Here is a 17438-nt window from a genome sequence, read left to right as displayed (position 1 = left end):
CCTGCACTCTAGAGCCCGCGAGCCACAACTACTGAGCCCGCACGCCACAGCTACCGAAGCCCGCCCACTCAGAGCCTGTGCTCCGCAACAGGAGAAGCCACCACAATGAGAAGCCCGTGCACTGCAACGAAGAGTAGCCCCCACTCGCTGCAACTAGAGAAAGCCCACACACAGCAACAAAGACCCAACACAGCCAAAAAAATAAATTAAATAAATAAATAATAAATTTAAAAAAAGAAAACAGCAATAGCACAATGTTGGTTCTTAATGCAGACCTTTAGAGAGTGAAAAGACACAACAATTCTCTCAACTACTGCTTTGGCCAAAAAGTTCGTTCGGGTTTTTCCGCAAAATAGTACCAAAAACCCAAACAAACTTTTTGGCCAACCCAATGATATGTACTTCACAAAGGACACTGATCCTGGACATGAGAGAACTTTGTCAGCTGATATTTGGCTTTGCAGGCAGACTTCAGCGTGTTGGCAAAGCTCTCCTTGTACATGAAGCTACCTCAGAATCATGACACAAATCTGTGTTCTTAAAATTCAGTCTGAAAGTTGGGAAACTAAGTCTATATCAGTAAAACTTCACTTGTTTACAAGACTGTTCACCTCCTCTTTACTACAAATATGCTTTGTAGGTTTTAAAAAATTGTAGGTTTTATTAATGGGAGCTCCTTATCATAAAGGGAGGAACAAGAGTATACTTCTCGCTAAGGCAAAGATGAGGCAAAAATTACATCCCAAGGCACAAAACTCAAATGTTATGTCAACTTTTGACAGTCAAAAGGCAAACACCAAACAGAATGATGACAGAAGAATGGGGCCAGATGTTATCATTAGGGGAAAAAATCGTTTATGCAACTTGGCACGTGGGTCTGTTGTCATTCAAATAGTTTTACCATGTGGCAGAATGTAGAAAATGCCACCATTTTACTGCGGTCGGGTTTTTTACAACTTTATTGAGCTTATTTTTCTTTTGTACTTCATTTTATTGGTTTCAGTTCTACACAGTACTGAAGAGGTCAGATAAAGAAATTCCTTTTATTTAAAAATCTCTTCCCAAGTTGTTTTTTTAAATTCATTTTTAAATAATCCTAAATGTAGATACTTTCTTGCAACTCTAGGGAAAATTTTCTGGAAAACAGAATAGTGACTAAAAATAGAAAAATAAGCCAATTTTCCTATTCAGTCTGTTCTGAATACAATAAAATTTCAATGTTTGCACATAAAGCAATATTTAAGATAAAATAATTTATTTTCCAGTGGAAGTAGATTATTTTTCTAGTTATAATACTTTTAATGAAACATTCAGAGTTGGGTGGGAAAACAACTTTTTCCCACAGTGGATGCTTAACGAATAATGATTTATACAATAATTAATTTGTTTAAAAAATAGCTGATGCAAGGCATTCATCTTTTGCCACCTAGCTTTAATATACCAACACTGAGGTTACTGCATCTAAGAGTTATTTAGACATTTTGACAGTATCTAAATTTCTTTAATTTATTGGCACAAACATGTTGCCATTTAGTCAAAATAGTACTGTGACACTGAAGTTATAGAAAGGGCAGAAAGAAGTGCTTATAATTTGTGTTTCCTTCTTTCTTCTATGGAATTCCTCCTTACAGCCTTACAATCACCCTGTTTATAGAACCTTAAATTTCTTGGCAACCTGTTCTTCACACAAAAAAATCAAACTTAAAAGTATTAAATAGGAATTTTTTGTTTTTTTGTTTTCAAATGGATACAGAGTCAGGATGGGTTACTGTGTCTGAAGTTGAGGGAAGAGATGTTAGAACAATTGAAGAGTTTCCTGTACATTCTATGGCCTCCACGGTTTCTCCACTTGTGCTCTCCTTCCACGACTGGTGCTGGAAGACAAGAAAGTGGTGAATAGCACCTGGTAGGACCAGGCTCCCAATTTCAACAACAGCTTTCCTGTGGAACCTGGATTCCTTCAGGTTACTCTCAAGCACATCCTGTGCTCCTTTCCTCACCCACCAGCCTCTAGGACCTGCCCTTTCCAAGGCAACAAATGACTTTCTTCTTGCTAATTCACTGGCTTTCCCTCACCTCCCATTCTTCTTCTCTTCTCTGCTTCTATAACACTCTTAACCACCCGCTACTTTAAAAGGATTCTTCTCTCAGTTCTCAGAATTTCATACCAGTCCTACTTGGATATTCCTCCTGTGTTTCTTTTGCTGGTTGCTCATCCTTCCCTTGAAGGTACCCACAAGGCTCTGTCCCATCTGCCTTTGCTTCTTACTCTTCCCTCTTCTTGCAGTGTCCCCCTCCTCCAGCCCTTTCTCTGAATGCCTTTCTCCTCAATGTAGCCTATACAACCTTCAAAATAATAGACAATCAGGCCTCATGTGGCTAAACCTATGGTAGGAGAGTCTGTAGGGTGAAAAGAAGCAAGACAGAACTGTGGGACACACTGTCATTTAACAGTTGGCTTGAGTGGATTTTACAAGGAGGCTTAGCATCAAGGTAATCAAAGGAGGAGAAAATATCAAGAAAAATGGAGTCAAATGCTGTGGAGGAATCAAGTAAAATAAGGGAGAAGGAGAATCAGTTGGACTGGGCTGTCAGAAGGTCACTGTTGACCCTGCCGGAGGGTTCAGCAAATAAGGGCTCTGGTAGTCACACTCTTTCTCTCTCCTCAAGAGACTCTTGCATCTAAATGAGTGAAGTTGAACTAAGAGAAGTATTATACACAGGACGGTCTGTCCTTCAACATTTCTGGGAATGATGAGCATGCATTCAGACCAAACAAAGAAGCCTGTAATAAAAAATTATCTTTATTGATAATATATGTACAGTGATGTAAATGAGTTCAGAAATATCTGTTGTAATATTTTTGTAAGCAAGTTCCTCAACAGAGCGATGGTGTCCTGTTATGTTTGATGATGTTACAGGTTCAGAAACTCAGTAGGACTGAGGACTACTATTTGCTTGGGTTTTTTTGGGTTTTTTGTTTTTGGGGGGTTTTTTTAGGTGAAATTAACATAACATAAAATTAATCGTTTAAAGTGAGCAATTCAGTGGCATTTAGTAAATTCACAATGTTACATAACCGTCACCTCTATCTAATTCCAAAACATTTTCATCACCCCAAAAGGAAATCCCGCACCCATTAAGGAATCGCTCCCCATTCTCCCCTCCCACAAGTCTCTGGCAACCACCAATTTTGATTCTGTCTCTATGGATTTACCTAGTCTGGCTATTTTATATAAATGGAATTATACAATATATGGCTTTTGGTGTCTGACTTCTTTCACCTAGTATAATGTTTTTGAGGCTGCTAGCTCTTATAACTGAGCAGTAGTACCAGTTATACAGTCAAAAATTCTCCATGTGGTTTTGTCATGGCAAAAAAACCTCAGGACCTTTCCCCAGAGTTCTTCAACAATTCATGAGACCACAGACAAGTCTTTCTTTGCTCATTAAATAATTTTTTGAGAACCTGCTCCCTGCCAGGCACGGTTTTAGTTGCCAGGGCACTAGTGGAGACAGGACAGAGGAGCCCCTGCCCTCATAAAGTTTATAGCTGGGAGGAAAACCCCTGATTCTTAACACTGAACTCTCTTTCGTCCCTGGTTCCTGTTGAAAACTAAGGCAATTTTTGCTATTGTAAAACTTACTTTAAAACAACATCAAATGGATTTTTCATTTTCAGCTAATTCAGAAATATCTGTGTAGCCAAGACTAGGAAATACATCCATGTCAGTACTCATTTTAGTGAGATTTGTGAGATGACTTTGGGTTTTACTTGTCTGTTTTGAGTTTCTGATCAGCTTTGTTATTGAAAAAGAGCATTCACTAGAACAGTTTTTGATCATTAGTGTGAGATAGAATTTCAAAGCTTTTTCTGAGCTGAGACAAGTTACTTTAACATTATTGTCAATCTGATAGATAGTGAGCAGGATTTGATTGCTCTAATGTGTCAGTTGTGATAGAATTTCACAGACAATGGACCTGCCTTTTGAAAAAAAAAGATTATTTTCAGGAAATAGAAAGTCCTTGAGCTATGGGCCCTGCTGAGGGCTGGACAGGCGTCTTTTCTCATCTGGCTATTCCTAAGGGATAAGCCCAGTGAGGACATGCAAAGACAAACCCACACCCCATTTACAGTGCAATGGGAGTGAGTTAGGGGCCTAACTGATGTTGATTTCACTGGATTCCATGCATGTGGTTGCACTAAAGAGCTTAGTCAACAAACCACCAGTCTTTTTTTTTTTTTTAACTTATTTATTTATTTATTTTTGGCTGCGTTGGGTCTTTGTTTCTGTGCGAGGACTTTCTCTAGTTGCGGCAAGCGGGGGCCACTCTTCATCGCGGTGCGCGTGCCTCTCACTGTCGCGGCTTCTCTTGTTGCGGAGCACAGGCTCCAGACGCGCAGGCTCAGCAGTTGTGGCTCACGGGCCTAGTTGCTCCGCGGCATGTGGGATCTTCCCAGACTAGGGCTCAAACCCGTGTCCCCTGCATTGGCAGGCAGATTCTCAACCACTGCGCCACCAGGGAAGCCCCAAACCACCAGTCTTAATGCAAACCTTGATAAGGTTATTTAACAGTCAGCTGCACTATCCTCCTCTCTCTTCACAGGCAGTATATGCTGACACCTGCAGTCCTTGTACCACTACTGTGTGTCAGGCCCTTCCCATAGGACTTTACAGACATCTTATCATTTAAAGCTCCCAACCGTCTCTAAGATAGACACAATGTGCTCTGATTATCTTGAATAGATAAATGGTGGAACTGAGGCACACAGGTGTTAAATAACTCGTCCAGGATCATACCGCTAACCTGTGAAGGGGGGGATATCCAGGATTCAAACCCAGATCTGTTTGCCCCAAATCCCAAAATTGTTGATAAACAGTGAACATTTTTGCTTTTTATCCTATTTTGCTTTTCATCTATATTTTTTCTTGCTAACTCTGAATCTGTTCTCTGCCCAACAAGCGACAAAGTACTACAAACTCTGAATTCTCATAAAAGCTGTCTTTCTATTTATTAAGGACTAGCTCTTTCTTATGGTTGTTGATGTTGTTTTTAAAGTTTCTACCTCAGTCTAATTTAGGAAAATAATTATGCATCTAATGATCAGACACTTTGGTTTTTGCATTTGGAGGAGTGGGAAAATACTGCATCAAAAAAGCAGAGTGAGTATATGAAGGGTGGAATATCCCCTCATTTAAATGGATTCCCCCACCCTGCTCTATATATTATTTTCTCCCTGTTTCCATCACCGCCTCAGGCTTCCCTGTGTTCTGCTTTTTGCCCTAGGGTAAATATGCTTATCTTTATTCAATTACGGTTAATGCTGTTTATGTTTTTGTTATTTTTATTTATTGTATGTTTTTGTTGTATTCTACTTTTCCGCAGATAAATCTTTCCTCCCAGGGCTTTGCAAGTGGTGTTGCTTAATAAATTCCTGGATCTAGAATAAACAGGGGAACACAGATTGCAAGACCTCCTAATGGTTTTGGCCATTCTGAGCACCAGAAGTTTGACTGGAACATTCAGTTCATCCTAGTCTTTTTGAGATACTTTAGTTTTTCAAAAGTTGCAACTTTTTAAAGGAAATTAAAGGAATTCAGAGGTAGCTATATCAGAACTCTGTTGGGTTTTTGTTTTATAGAATGTCAGGTTCCTTCATCTCCACTCTTTAGCTGATAATGTGTTTCTCATTGCTTATAAAAATCTACCATTTAACCTAAAATATTATGAAAATGCTAGAAATGCAATCCCGGGATACCTAACTCAAAGTCATGCAAGTACAGAAGGAAATTAATTTAGATATGTATTACTTGCTGCAACTGGAATATTGGTTCTTTCATCATCATCATCATATTTCTCCAGCCACTTTTTAGTTACTTTCTCTGTATATATTACACTAATATAAATAACCTGCCTCCAAGAATAAAAAATAAAGTAACACCAATTAATTCCACTTGGTCTTGAGCAGATCTGTAAAGATGTGTGTGTGTGTGTGTGTGTGTGTGTGTGTGTGTGTGTGTGTGTGTGTAATTCTTTATATAGAGCCCTTGGTTTAGGCCAAAATTCTGCACCAGTGAAACAAGTTTGTAAATGAAAGGACTTTGCACAAATGAATTTAATTCAGATTTATCTCTGGAAAGCCAGACTCTATTGGAACCTCATGTACTATTCACCATCCTTTTGGCTTCACAAATATTCTTAGATTTTTTTTCTAAATCCATATTTGATTTATCACTTTATCAAAGACAGGAACACTTGTGGCTTTTTTAAAAGTACCAGACAATTCCTCTAGAGAAAAAACAACAACAAAAAATGCTTAACTAGCTTGAGGATTATTGGCTATTTTGGGCTATCATCAAAGAGAGCATTTGACCAAATAATTTTCCAGCCAGTTAACATCACTCTGTACATATGTCTTTTTTTTTTTCAAAGACAACTTTTTTGTTATATAAATATTGTAATGTCCTTCCTCTTGGAAACTTTTCCTATTTTTTGCCACCAAGGTATGTTTTATGTTTGAAGTTAAGCCTTGAAGAAATGGAGATTTTATTGAAAATATTGACAGAATTTAATTCACAACAGAAAAAAAGTGAATGAGGGCAGAGTGAGTAGCACTTCTTTAATATGTAAAATGTAAAGTCTAAATTGAATGATTTTCTAATGGATCTTGTCAGATATTCCCTGCAGTTGACATAGAAATTTTTTGGAAGTTACAATAAATTTAAGAGATTTATAGGAAGAAAGAATTAAGAAGGGTAAAGGACAATATTACATACAAAAGTTTAATCTTCTCCTATGGAAATTTTCCACTCTAACTACTTTATTGAGCAAAAGATTTGTTCTTTTAGATGCTGCTGCAAGTTTTATACTTCTGTAGGCTTGCATTTGTAAAGCCATAAAGGCAGCATTTGGTCAGAAAATGACTGTGTCATGGAAGGCAAGTCCGAATTACAGGCATCACTTGGGCTAGGCTCCCGGCGCACATCCAGATGACAAGGTTCCTGCAGCTAGTGTGAGCCCCCGGGTTTGGGACTCTCACGGAAAATCTGTGCTTCTAAATGTTAAAGTCCACCAGAGAGTCACAGAGAGAACTCCTTTGAAAGACGAGTTCAATTATTTATTAGCATTCTCAGAGTACAGTGTCTCCAAGAGAGTATTTGAAATTAATATACTATTTGATTAGACTGATTGATTGTTTCTACAGCTGAAGATTTTAACATTCATTAGCCGTACTAACTGGTCATTAGTACTTCCTTTATCAGCAAGCAAAGAATAAACAGAAATTCTAATAAAAATTCATCACGGTGAACATACCCCATACCTAAGCGAGCGTGGTGACGGCCAGTGGGCTAGATTAGCTGCTGTAACGTTGGCAGGGAAGATTCTGTTATAACATTTAAGAATATCCCTTAATTAATGTTTACTTTGTATCTGGACTCTTTTAAACTTAAGTAGGCTATACAGATAATCTCTTACATATCCAGTATAATAAAGTGCTAATGGTTATTTTATACTTAATGTGTTTGTGTGGTATTCTTCAACTATTAGTTTCAGGAAGGACTGAGGACTTCTTAGGAAAGTTCTGCGAATGTGCTGCTGGTAAAGCCTTTTTCCCACTCCTGAGGAAGAAAAGCATCATGGCCTGGTTTTCAACCAGACTGTTAAAATAATTCTGAATTGTAATGCAAATATGCTCACCTGTTAATACTGTGGGACACCTCTCTCTACCTACCATGTCATGAATCCCTTGTGGTTTTTATAATTTTTTTTAATTTATTTATTTAATTTATTTATTTTTGGCTGCGTTGGGTCTTCATTGCTGCGTGCGGGCTTTCTCTAGTTGTGGTGAGCGGGGGCTACCCTTCGTTGTGGTGCGCGGGCTTCTCATTGCGGTGGCTTCTCTTGTTGCAGAACACGGGCTCTAGGCGCACGGGCTTCAGTAGTTGCGGCACACGGGCTCAGTAGTTGTGGCTCGTGGGCTCTAGAGCGCAGGCTCAGTAGTTGTGGCGCACGGGCTTAGTTGCTCCGCAGCATGTGGGATCTTCCCGGACCAGGGCTCGAACCTGTGTTCCCCACACCGGCAGGCAGATTCTCAACCACTGAGCCACCAGGGAAGCCCTCCCTTGTGATTTTAAGAGCAAGTTGAAAGAAGTGATGAGAAGGGTTCTCCCTTCATGAATTAACTCAAGGCCGCTCTAGAGCAGTTCTCCACATGCACTGAGAATTATAGCTGCGTTATACTTACTGCTTCCTCAGCCCTTCACAAGCATTAGCCCATTTAGTACTCAGAATTATCTCCAAAGATAGATAGTGCTCACCCCCTTGAAAAAGTGACATGAGGAGACTGCTGCTTGGAAAGGTTAAGCAACTTGCCCGAGGCCACGCAGCTGGTTAGCAGCAGGTCAGCACTTCAGCCGCTCTGCATCGTTCTAGAGTCCTGTTCATCCACCTGGCTACCCCACATAAGCATAAGCTGAACCGCAGGGTTCTGTTTGAGTTTCTGTTTGTAGGTGAGCCTGTCAGGGCCTGCAGTACCTATATCACCTCTCTTGGCTCTAGCATGAATCCAGACAGCTGGCCAGCAAGTGAGGATGGTGGAGGAATACAGAGTCCAGGAGCCCATTCAGCTTCTATGTCCCAGAATGTGTCAAGCTCCACCAAGCAGGGTTAAAATCAAGAAGTCCAAGGAAAGATCAAGGTCCCAACTGTGCAGGCAGAGAGCAGCATAAGAGAACCTGGGCTACTTCATCCTTGGAGTCAGGAAGTCCTCAGATAGTTGTTATTGTAGGGCTGCAGGTGGGCTGGAGGGGGAGGTTAGTGCCTGTTAGAAATAAGGAGGCAATAGTGAGAGAAGTTAACAAGGATCAAAGTGGAATCTCTGTCATAGAGAGGGACTGGGGAAGAGAGGGACTGAGAGAACTGTAATTAAGAAGCTGCCCTGCAGCACTGGGGCCCGAGACTCAAGGTCCAGAAAGATGTAGGTAAGGAAACTAGTCGGAGGTTGCTCATCTTGGGTCTGATTGGGAACAGAGCCAGATTCTGAAGAAGAAGAACCCTGAAAGGGAAGACAGTGGAAAAGATAGACACGTGAGAGCCTCTGGCCTGTGAATGGCTCTACAGGTAGAGCCAACTCTATTCTCTTTTCCCAGGCAGAAGCTGCTTCAAGTGGAGAACCCAGGAATAGAAGCAGGAGGGGGTTCACCATATGTGGCTGCAGATAGTACTCCATTTTGGACTCCAGAACTGAGATAACATCAGAGTGACTATTCCCTAAAAGATGTCATAAGCTATACTCTTTTTACCTTTATTTACCTGACAGTTTTATCTTCACCCAATCCAAGGTTAAAAATGTATTGATAGAAGAATCAATAGGAAATGGCTAATTCCATATATTACAATTTGACTGTAATAATCTTACATTTTAATCTATGCTATTGCCCTCAGTGACAAATTACTATTGATAGAAAAGCATTTTTCAATAATTTTGGATGTTATTCCAGAGAGGAATAGAGCTGATAATTATGCTGTCTTTCAAATTCATGCTTGGGGCAAATTTCTTTCCTGACTCTTCCAAGAGATTTTGAATGGATAAAATTTTCATGTTTGTGTTCCCTAATTCTTCTTCTTTTTTTCCCCCCTTCTCCTACACAGGAGACTTTGAATGTGATTGATCCTGGCTTGATGGACCTAAATGGGACAAATGAGGATGCCCTGGAATGGGATGAAACTGACATAAGTAACAAGTTAATTAGTTTGAATGAAGAATCGAATGACCTTGATCAAGAATCCCAACCTGTCTTGCCTTCCTTAAAGCTTGAAGAGACAGGTAGTGAGGACCCCGGTTATGAGGAAGAGGCAGGTGACCACGGGGAATCTCAGTGTGCGTCGAGTATCACTGCCCTGTCCAGTCCACACATTTACCAAGTGTACAGCCTCCACAATGTTGAGCTCTATGAAGACAACCACATCCCATTCCTGAAAAACAATCCGAACTTCACGAGCATGACACAGTCTAGTGTTTTAACTAAGAGTCTCAGTAAAGACTCTTCATTTTCATCTACCAAGTCTTTGCCAGATCTTCTAGGGGGTTCCAATTTGGTGAAACCCTGCCCATGCCACGGAGGAGACCTGAGTCAAAATTCAGGCAGTGAGAGTGGAATTGTCAGTGAAGGAGACACTGAAACCACTACCAACTCTGAAATGTGCTTGCACAATGTGGTGGATGGGTCCCCAAGTAACCCTGAAACTGAACGTCTGGACCCACAAATGGGAGATGCAGTTAACGTGTTAAAGCAAAAGTTTAAAGATGAGGAGGAACAAATTAAGCTTCCAAATAGCTCTCAGTTATCCATTTCACCAGTCGGTTGTGGAAATGGAAAAGTTGGAGATTTAAACAGTGTTACCAAACATACCCCTGATTGTTTGGGAGAAGAATTACAAGGAAAACATGATGTGTTTACATTTTATGATTACTCGTACCTCCAAGGCTCAAAACTCAAATTACCAATGATAACGAAACAGTCACAAAGTGAAAAAGCACATGTGGAGGATCCCCTGCTTCATGGTTTTTATTTTGATAAAAAATCCTGCAAATCTAAACATCAGGCTACAGAGTTACAACCAGATGCACCTCCCCATGAAAGGATTTTGGCAAGTGCATCTCATGAAATGGATCGCAATTCATATAAAAGTGGTGATGTAGAGAAGACATTCACTGGCATGCAGAATGCCAAACAGCTCTCCCTTTTATCTCATAGTTCCTCTATTGAGTCTCTTTCTCCAGGGGGTGATTTATTTGCATTGGGCATCTTTAAAAATGGCAGTGACAGCCTCCAGCGAAGCACTTCTTTAGAAAGTTGGTTGACATCCTATAAAAGCAATGAAGATCTTTTTAGCTGTCACAGCTCTGGGGACATAAGCGTGAGCAGTGGCTCAGTTGGTGAACTGAGTAAAAGAACATTAGATCTCCTGAATCGTTTGGAGAATATCCAGAGCCCTTCGGAGCAAAAGATAAAGCGAAGTGTTTCCGATATCACTCTTCAAAGCTGTTCCCAAAAGATGTCTTTTCCTGGCCAACTGTCATTGGACATAGCATCTTCTATCAATGAAGACTCGCCAGCATCTCTTACAGAACTTAGCAGCAGTGATGAGCTCTCTCTTTGCTCAGAGGATATTGTGTTACACAAGAACAAGATCCCGGAATCAAATGCATCATTCAGGAAGCGCCTGCCTCGTTCGGTGGCCGATGAAAGTGATGTCAATGTCAGCATGATCGTGAATGTCTCTTGCACCTCTGCCTGCACTGACGATGAAGATGACAGTGACCTCCTCTCCAGCTCGACGCTCACCTTGACAGAAGAAGAACTATGCATCAAAGATGAGGATGACGACTCCAGTATTGCAACAGATGATGAAATTTATGAAGAGTGCAACTTGATGTCAGGGCTGGACTATATAAAGAATGAGCTGCAGACCTGGATTAGACCGAAGTTTTCCTTGACAAGAGATAAGAGAAGGTGTAATCTCAGTGATGAAATAAAGGGCAGTAAGGATGTAAGTTGTAGTGAGATGAACAATTCCTCTGACACCCTGAACATAGAGGCCCTTCTAAATGGCTCCATAAAACATCTCTCTGAAAATAATGGAAATAGTAAGAATTTACCCCACACCTGTGAGTTAGGGACAAAGGGTGAAAATAAGAAAAATATTTTCAAAGTTAATAAAGATCCATATGTGGCAGACATGGAAAATGGCAATATTGAAAGTATTCCAGAAAGGCAGAAGGGCAAACTGAATGAGATTTCAAAGGAATCAGAAAATCTTGGTCCAACTGGGAAAAGGATTTCAGAGAGCGAGCACTGTAAGTGCAAAGCATTTATGGATAGCTCAGATGATTCAAATATTGCTGGAAAGGAATTTGTTCCCCAGATGGTTAGACATCTTCCAAAGAAATGTCAAAATCACCACCATTTTGAAAATCAAAGTGCTGCTTCTACTCCCACTGAGAAGTCTTGTCCAGAACTGCCTTCAGAAACCAGTGTTATCAACAGACAGGACTCTGAGGTACTGAAATCTTCATCTGATGATGCACCAAATATGGCTGAAAAATCTGCTGGTTGCTGCCTAGCACTTGAACAAAACGAAACAGAGGAAAATGTTTCTATCAGTGACAACGTTTCCTGTTGCAACTGTGACCCAGATGTTTTCCATCAAAAAGATGCCGAAGATTGTTCAGTACACGACTTTGTCAAGGAAATCATTGACATGGCTTCAACAGCCCTGAAATGTAAATCTCAACCTGAAAATGAGGCAGCTGCTCCCACTTCATTAACTCAAATCAAGGAGAAGGTGTTGGAACATTCTCACCGGCCCATCCAGCTGAGAAAGGGGGACTTTTATTCATACTTATCTCTCTCATCTCATGACAGTGATTGCGGGGAGGTCACCAATTACATAGAAGAGAAGAGCAACACTCCACTGCCACCGGACATGACGGACTCTGGCTCAGAAGACAAGGAAGACACCGAATGCTTCTTCGAGGCCTGTGTTGAGGAGGACCCTGCTGAATACCCGTCCTGTTTCTCCAGCGCTCTTCCAAATGAACCTGCGGTTCCCAGTGAAGCTCCAGGGCCACTGCAAGCAGCAGCAGGCCCTTCCACGTTCAGTGATACTTCTCTCCCCGTCGATGATGCAGACATGATGGCTCTTCCGGGTCCTCCCCCTCCAAAAAGAGGTGATGTAGGAAAGGAAGTGGATGGTTTACCCCAAGCTTCTAATGTCTATGGAGAAAGCTCAGAGTTAACTACTCCTTCAAGGCTGAGCGGTGAAAAGGAGAGTTCAGAAAGCCCAGGTGAGTCTGGAAGGCCAGAAGAACGTGATGCTTCTTCAGCCCAATCTAGAGTTCCCGGATTCTCCTCGAAGGCAAAGCCGCCAAAAGACACGGCTGCGCTGCATTCCAACCCCAAAACGTTAACCTGTGAAGAAGATCTTCTGACCCTTCATGAAGAACGACATAGGAATATGCGTAGGTAGAATGTAACCCTCTCCAAGCATGAAAATCATCTCATTGAAAGGTACGTATAGTCCTCATGTCTTAATATATATATATATATTTGATATATTTTAACATATATTTAATATATACATACTTAAAATATGAATTTTAGTCAACAAAGCTATGATAGGAGAAAAGACTAGTCAGGATAGCTGGTCATGGCAGATATTTACCTGAATAAGACATTTAGATGAAAGAACTACTCCCAACAATGCAAGTAACTATGAAGCAAATGGGGGAGAAAACAGTCACAATTGACACTTTTAGTTACATTACCTTTATTACATCGTTATGGCAAGAAGAATAAAAAATTTGAGGAAGTAGTCAAATAATGTAGGGCCTCAAATTCTCCCATTAAGGGAGGAAAAACGGTTCTGCAAATTGCAATTATACCCTCTGATCAGAATGCATGCACAGTGACAGCGGTCCCCGCTTCAGCTTCTGTGCACAGAGATGCCCGCTTCCTTTAGTGCCTGGAGATGAACAATGATTAGGTTAAAGGCTGCATCTCCTGATCTGAGCCTTCCTTTTACGCTTCTGTCTAATGTAACTATCATCACATTTGCTTCCCCGGTGGAAGGCTGTGCTGTCACAGCTCCTAATCATGACCAAGTCTGAGGATTCAAATAGGAGGGGAAAGTTGATGTTAAAGAAGAGGCTTTTATTTATCCACACAGAGACTGAGAATAGGCTCAGAAAGCAAATGCAGAGCGAATACGTGACAAGTTAATGGTGTTTTGATAAGAACAGAATTTTTGAATTTTGCCTGAAGGTGACAGGCTGATTTCCATCCAATTTTTTTAAGAAAGTCATTCTACTCTTCGTGTTTAATAAGACAGCTATTGATTGATAATTCTGATATGATGATACAGCTCTAAAAGTGACACAAAAATTCTGTTATTTCCCGTTTCTAAGCCCTAATGATGAATATACTTTCTCAATCAAGTTTATAGAAGAAAATTTCAGTTTTTGAATGTGAGAGTTGTATTTCACCGAAGTGTGAGGTACTGAATGCCGTCTCCACCCGTACTCCAGAAGCTTAATGCAGTAACCTAAACTCGTGCTATAGGAAATGAATTACAGAAGCAATCTACCCTAATTTGTTAACTTATTCAAATAACAGTTATTACACTTAACTATGCTAAAGATTATCTTTTTTGTGGCAGATTGTTTATTTTTTGATGAGCCTAATTACTGATTTTCTAAAAGTAATTTACATTTATTACAAATACATCTTTTAAAATGTGACAGATAAATGTTGTTCCCATAATGTATTATGGAAAAAGTTACTATTTAAAAACACATTATTTAATTTGAAAGATGAATGGCAAACATCATTACTTTTTTTCCTGCAACACCTGTGCCCTCAGCTCATTAAAATGTGATTCTGTGTAGAGCTGCTGCAAATGGGGAGTGAGGGGGGGAATCTATACCATATATATACCCTAAAAATAAACTCAGTATGCAAAATTGAAGAAAAGCATCCTACTTACTAATATAGCTCAACTAATTTTCTGTGTTTCAGACTCTATTTACAATTGGTTGCAAGGGAGAACAAAAGTAGGAGAGAGAGAAATGTATTTTCTGTGAAACATGTCCACCCTATAACCACATTCTCTATCAGTATGCAGTAAAACTGACCAGCAAGGGAGAACAAATGTAGGAGAGAGAGAAATGTATTTTCTGTGAAACATGTCCACCCTATAACCACATTCTCTATCAGTATGCTGTAAAACTGACCATGAAGGGAGAACAACTGCGATTCCATAAGCTGCTTCAAAACAAGTTCTATTAGAACCAATTGTACCGCCGGCTCTGCTAACCTCCGCAAAAGGGCTGGTAGAGCCTGGCTGATTTTTGTTTTCTGAAAGGGGATCAAGGCTTGGAAACAACACCACTCTGAGCACGACATCATGTGACTGTGACCCTCAAGTCACCAGTCATGCTGAGATCTGGTCTCAAGAAGCTCTGGCACTGGAGAAGCCTATGGGGTGCACTCCTGCCTTTTTGATGCTCCGGGGATTTCTCCTCTCCCCTACACAGATATAGAATTGGAATGAAATATAATGACTCACAGCTCCATCTTTAGACTCAGGGACGGGAATATACTGATGGATCTGTGTAATCCTCACATTTTACAGGCATGGACAGTGTAAAACTATCAGCCAGCCCACTTTCCAGTTAGCAATATTTTGTGGGACCCTGTGGTTCGATGCCTGGCTGATCTCAGGCAATGGGAGAAGCAGCCTGATTTTACTTCTGCAGAACTCACATCGCCCCCCAGTGACTTGTTATCAGCCTAAGGCCATTTAGGTAGCCATATTTACTGGGCCTATTCAGTTTTTTTCAGTATCATATAGACAAAACATCTGGATGCCTAAACATTTCACCAGTCATTAACACTGGGCACCTGGTATAAATATTTACATATTGTTAACATACTACCAACCAGGACAAGTTATTTAATCTCAAAATGTTGACATGCCTTCTGTGTTAAATGTCGGGAATACATAGTAAAATTATTTGGTAAATAAGAGGTTTCATGTCTATAAAAGCTTAATTGTTGTCATTGTTCTTCCTATAAGAAAAAGCTCTACTTTTTTAAGCCATTTGAAAACCGTCAGTTGGGGTGCTCTTTTTATCAGGAAAATAAAGTTCACCAAATTCAGTTTGCCTTTTTTTCCCCAGAAGTAAGCTCTCAGATGATGAAATTATTGAAATGCCTTCTAGAAGAGCTATAACTTAGAATAGCAGTTACAGTCTACAACAGTAACAAACTTTTTTTTCAAAATTTTGGAACACATTTTTCATTTACTGTGTTCTAATTAAAAACCCACTGAAACTGAGAAATTTTAACATGATCTAACACAGTATGCATTTGCACTGATTTCCGGGTACACTGCTGTGCTTTTCACTATTTTCATATATGTGTCACGTTTCTACAAAAGTAGAGAGGTCAGTTACAGCAAATCACATCAAAGGAAAGGTAACTGGATAGATCCAGATATTTCTGCCTAATTTGGAGGAAGCATATAATGTTTTTCTGGGGAGCCTCCTAGGACCTGCCTAAGAGATGTACTTCGTGCTCATCTTTTTGCTGTATTCTGTATTCCTCATCATAAGCCTCTGATCTTTGGTGAATGATTTAACCCTAAACTTCAGGCTGGATAAATCCTGTGGTACAAAAATTGAACTCATCACATTCAGCCAGTGTATACACTTTTTTACCTTTTGGTTTGCTCTGCTCTTTGGGCTTGTTTTAGTGTGCGGGGGTACCGTATTTACTTAGGATGTATATATTTCCTTCAGAACTTTTTAGCTCTATTGCCTTTCCTGCTTTATTGGTCTGCAAAGAGTTGGCCTATAGATTTTAGATTTTAGGCAATCACTTGTATTCATACATGCTCAAGTATACACATATACTGTAAAAAATGCTGCTGCTCAGTTTTTACAAACTGGGAAAGCTGTAAAAGCAAACGTTTCTCATGTACACAACACATTCTATTAATTGGATTGACATTAAGTGTTTAATGTGACCCAAAGCTGACCAAGCAAGTTTAAGAAACTACTCTCGGTGATAGAGTATTAATTTTTCACTAAACAACATAGGTGTAATCTTATCATATTTACCTTTAAAATCACTTTAATAAATCAAGGTCTTGGTGGATGTGAAGTGTTTTTTAATTATCTAGCACTTCTGAATAACGAGCCCTGCCATGCCAAGTAACACAGATTTTATTGGGCATCACCCATCTTTCTCTCTCTCTCTCTCTCTCCTCTCTCTCTCTCTCTCTCTCTCTCTCTCACACACACACACACACACACACACACACACACACACACACACACACACGGCCCAGATCTCTGTCTCAACCAGTTTGTCCTGCCCCTTTCCACGTGGGCCAAGTTGAAAGTCTTGATTATGCAGAGGAATTTAAATACCATCATTTAGTGAGACCATATCTGCCTCACCTAAGGATTCCCTACTCAGTGGCCAGATTTCAAATGAGTCGTGTCCTCAGCATTTGAACAATGCACCATGCTTTCTTGAGTTACTGCGTTATTTTACTGTACCAAATTTTGTCCCATCTGTTCCTGTCTGTCTCTCCCTGTTCTTGATAATTTGCCTTCTCTCCCCAACATCCTGTGGCTCCAGCCAAACCACAGTTGCTCAAGTTTTTCTGGCTCTCCAACAGGTTGCAAGATTATAGAGAAAGAGAGAGCAAGACAGAAAGAATGAGAACATTTACTTCTAGAAGGACAGTAAAGCAACCTGACATCAGACATCAGACTTCAGAACTCAGTTTAAACCCATACAAGCAAAAGCCTGCTATATTTGAGAGCTGGTCAGAGGACCTAACGTAATTGTACCCTGCATTGC

At 40.2% G+C, this 17438-nt stretch overlaps 1 protein-coding gene across 15 annotated transcripts in view; it reads left to right on the top strand.

Moving 5' to 3' along the window:
• The window catches only part of AKAP6 (A-kinase anchoring protein 6), a 572476-nt gene that overhangs the window by 552804 nt on the left and 2234 nt on the right, over nt 1-17438 (top strand). For 14 of the 15 annotated variants that reach the window (XM_082384022.1, XM_082384023.1, XM_082384021.1 and 11 more), the window contains one exon: nt 9655-13076. In XM_082384022.1, the coding sequence (XP_082240148.1) occupies nt 9655-13035 (3381 nt within the window). In that variant the 3' untranslated portion in view covers nt 13036-13076. Of the gene's footprint in view, nt 1-9654; nt 13077-13972; nt 15556-17438 lie in introns of those variants that run through there. The other variant, XM_082384024.1, reaches the window with a different exon arrangement.

This window comes from Balaenoptera borealis (assembly GCF_965194805.1).
Source record: "Balaenoptera borealis genome assembly, chromosome: 3".
In the NCBI taxonomy this organism is placed as follows: Eukaryota; Metazoa; Chordata; class Mammalia; order Artiodactyla; family Balaenopteridae; genus Balaenoptera; species Balaenoptera borealis.
The sequence above is the reverse complement of the archived record's forward strand: the minus strand, read 5'-3'. Positions and strand labels throughout refer to the sequence as shown.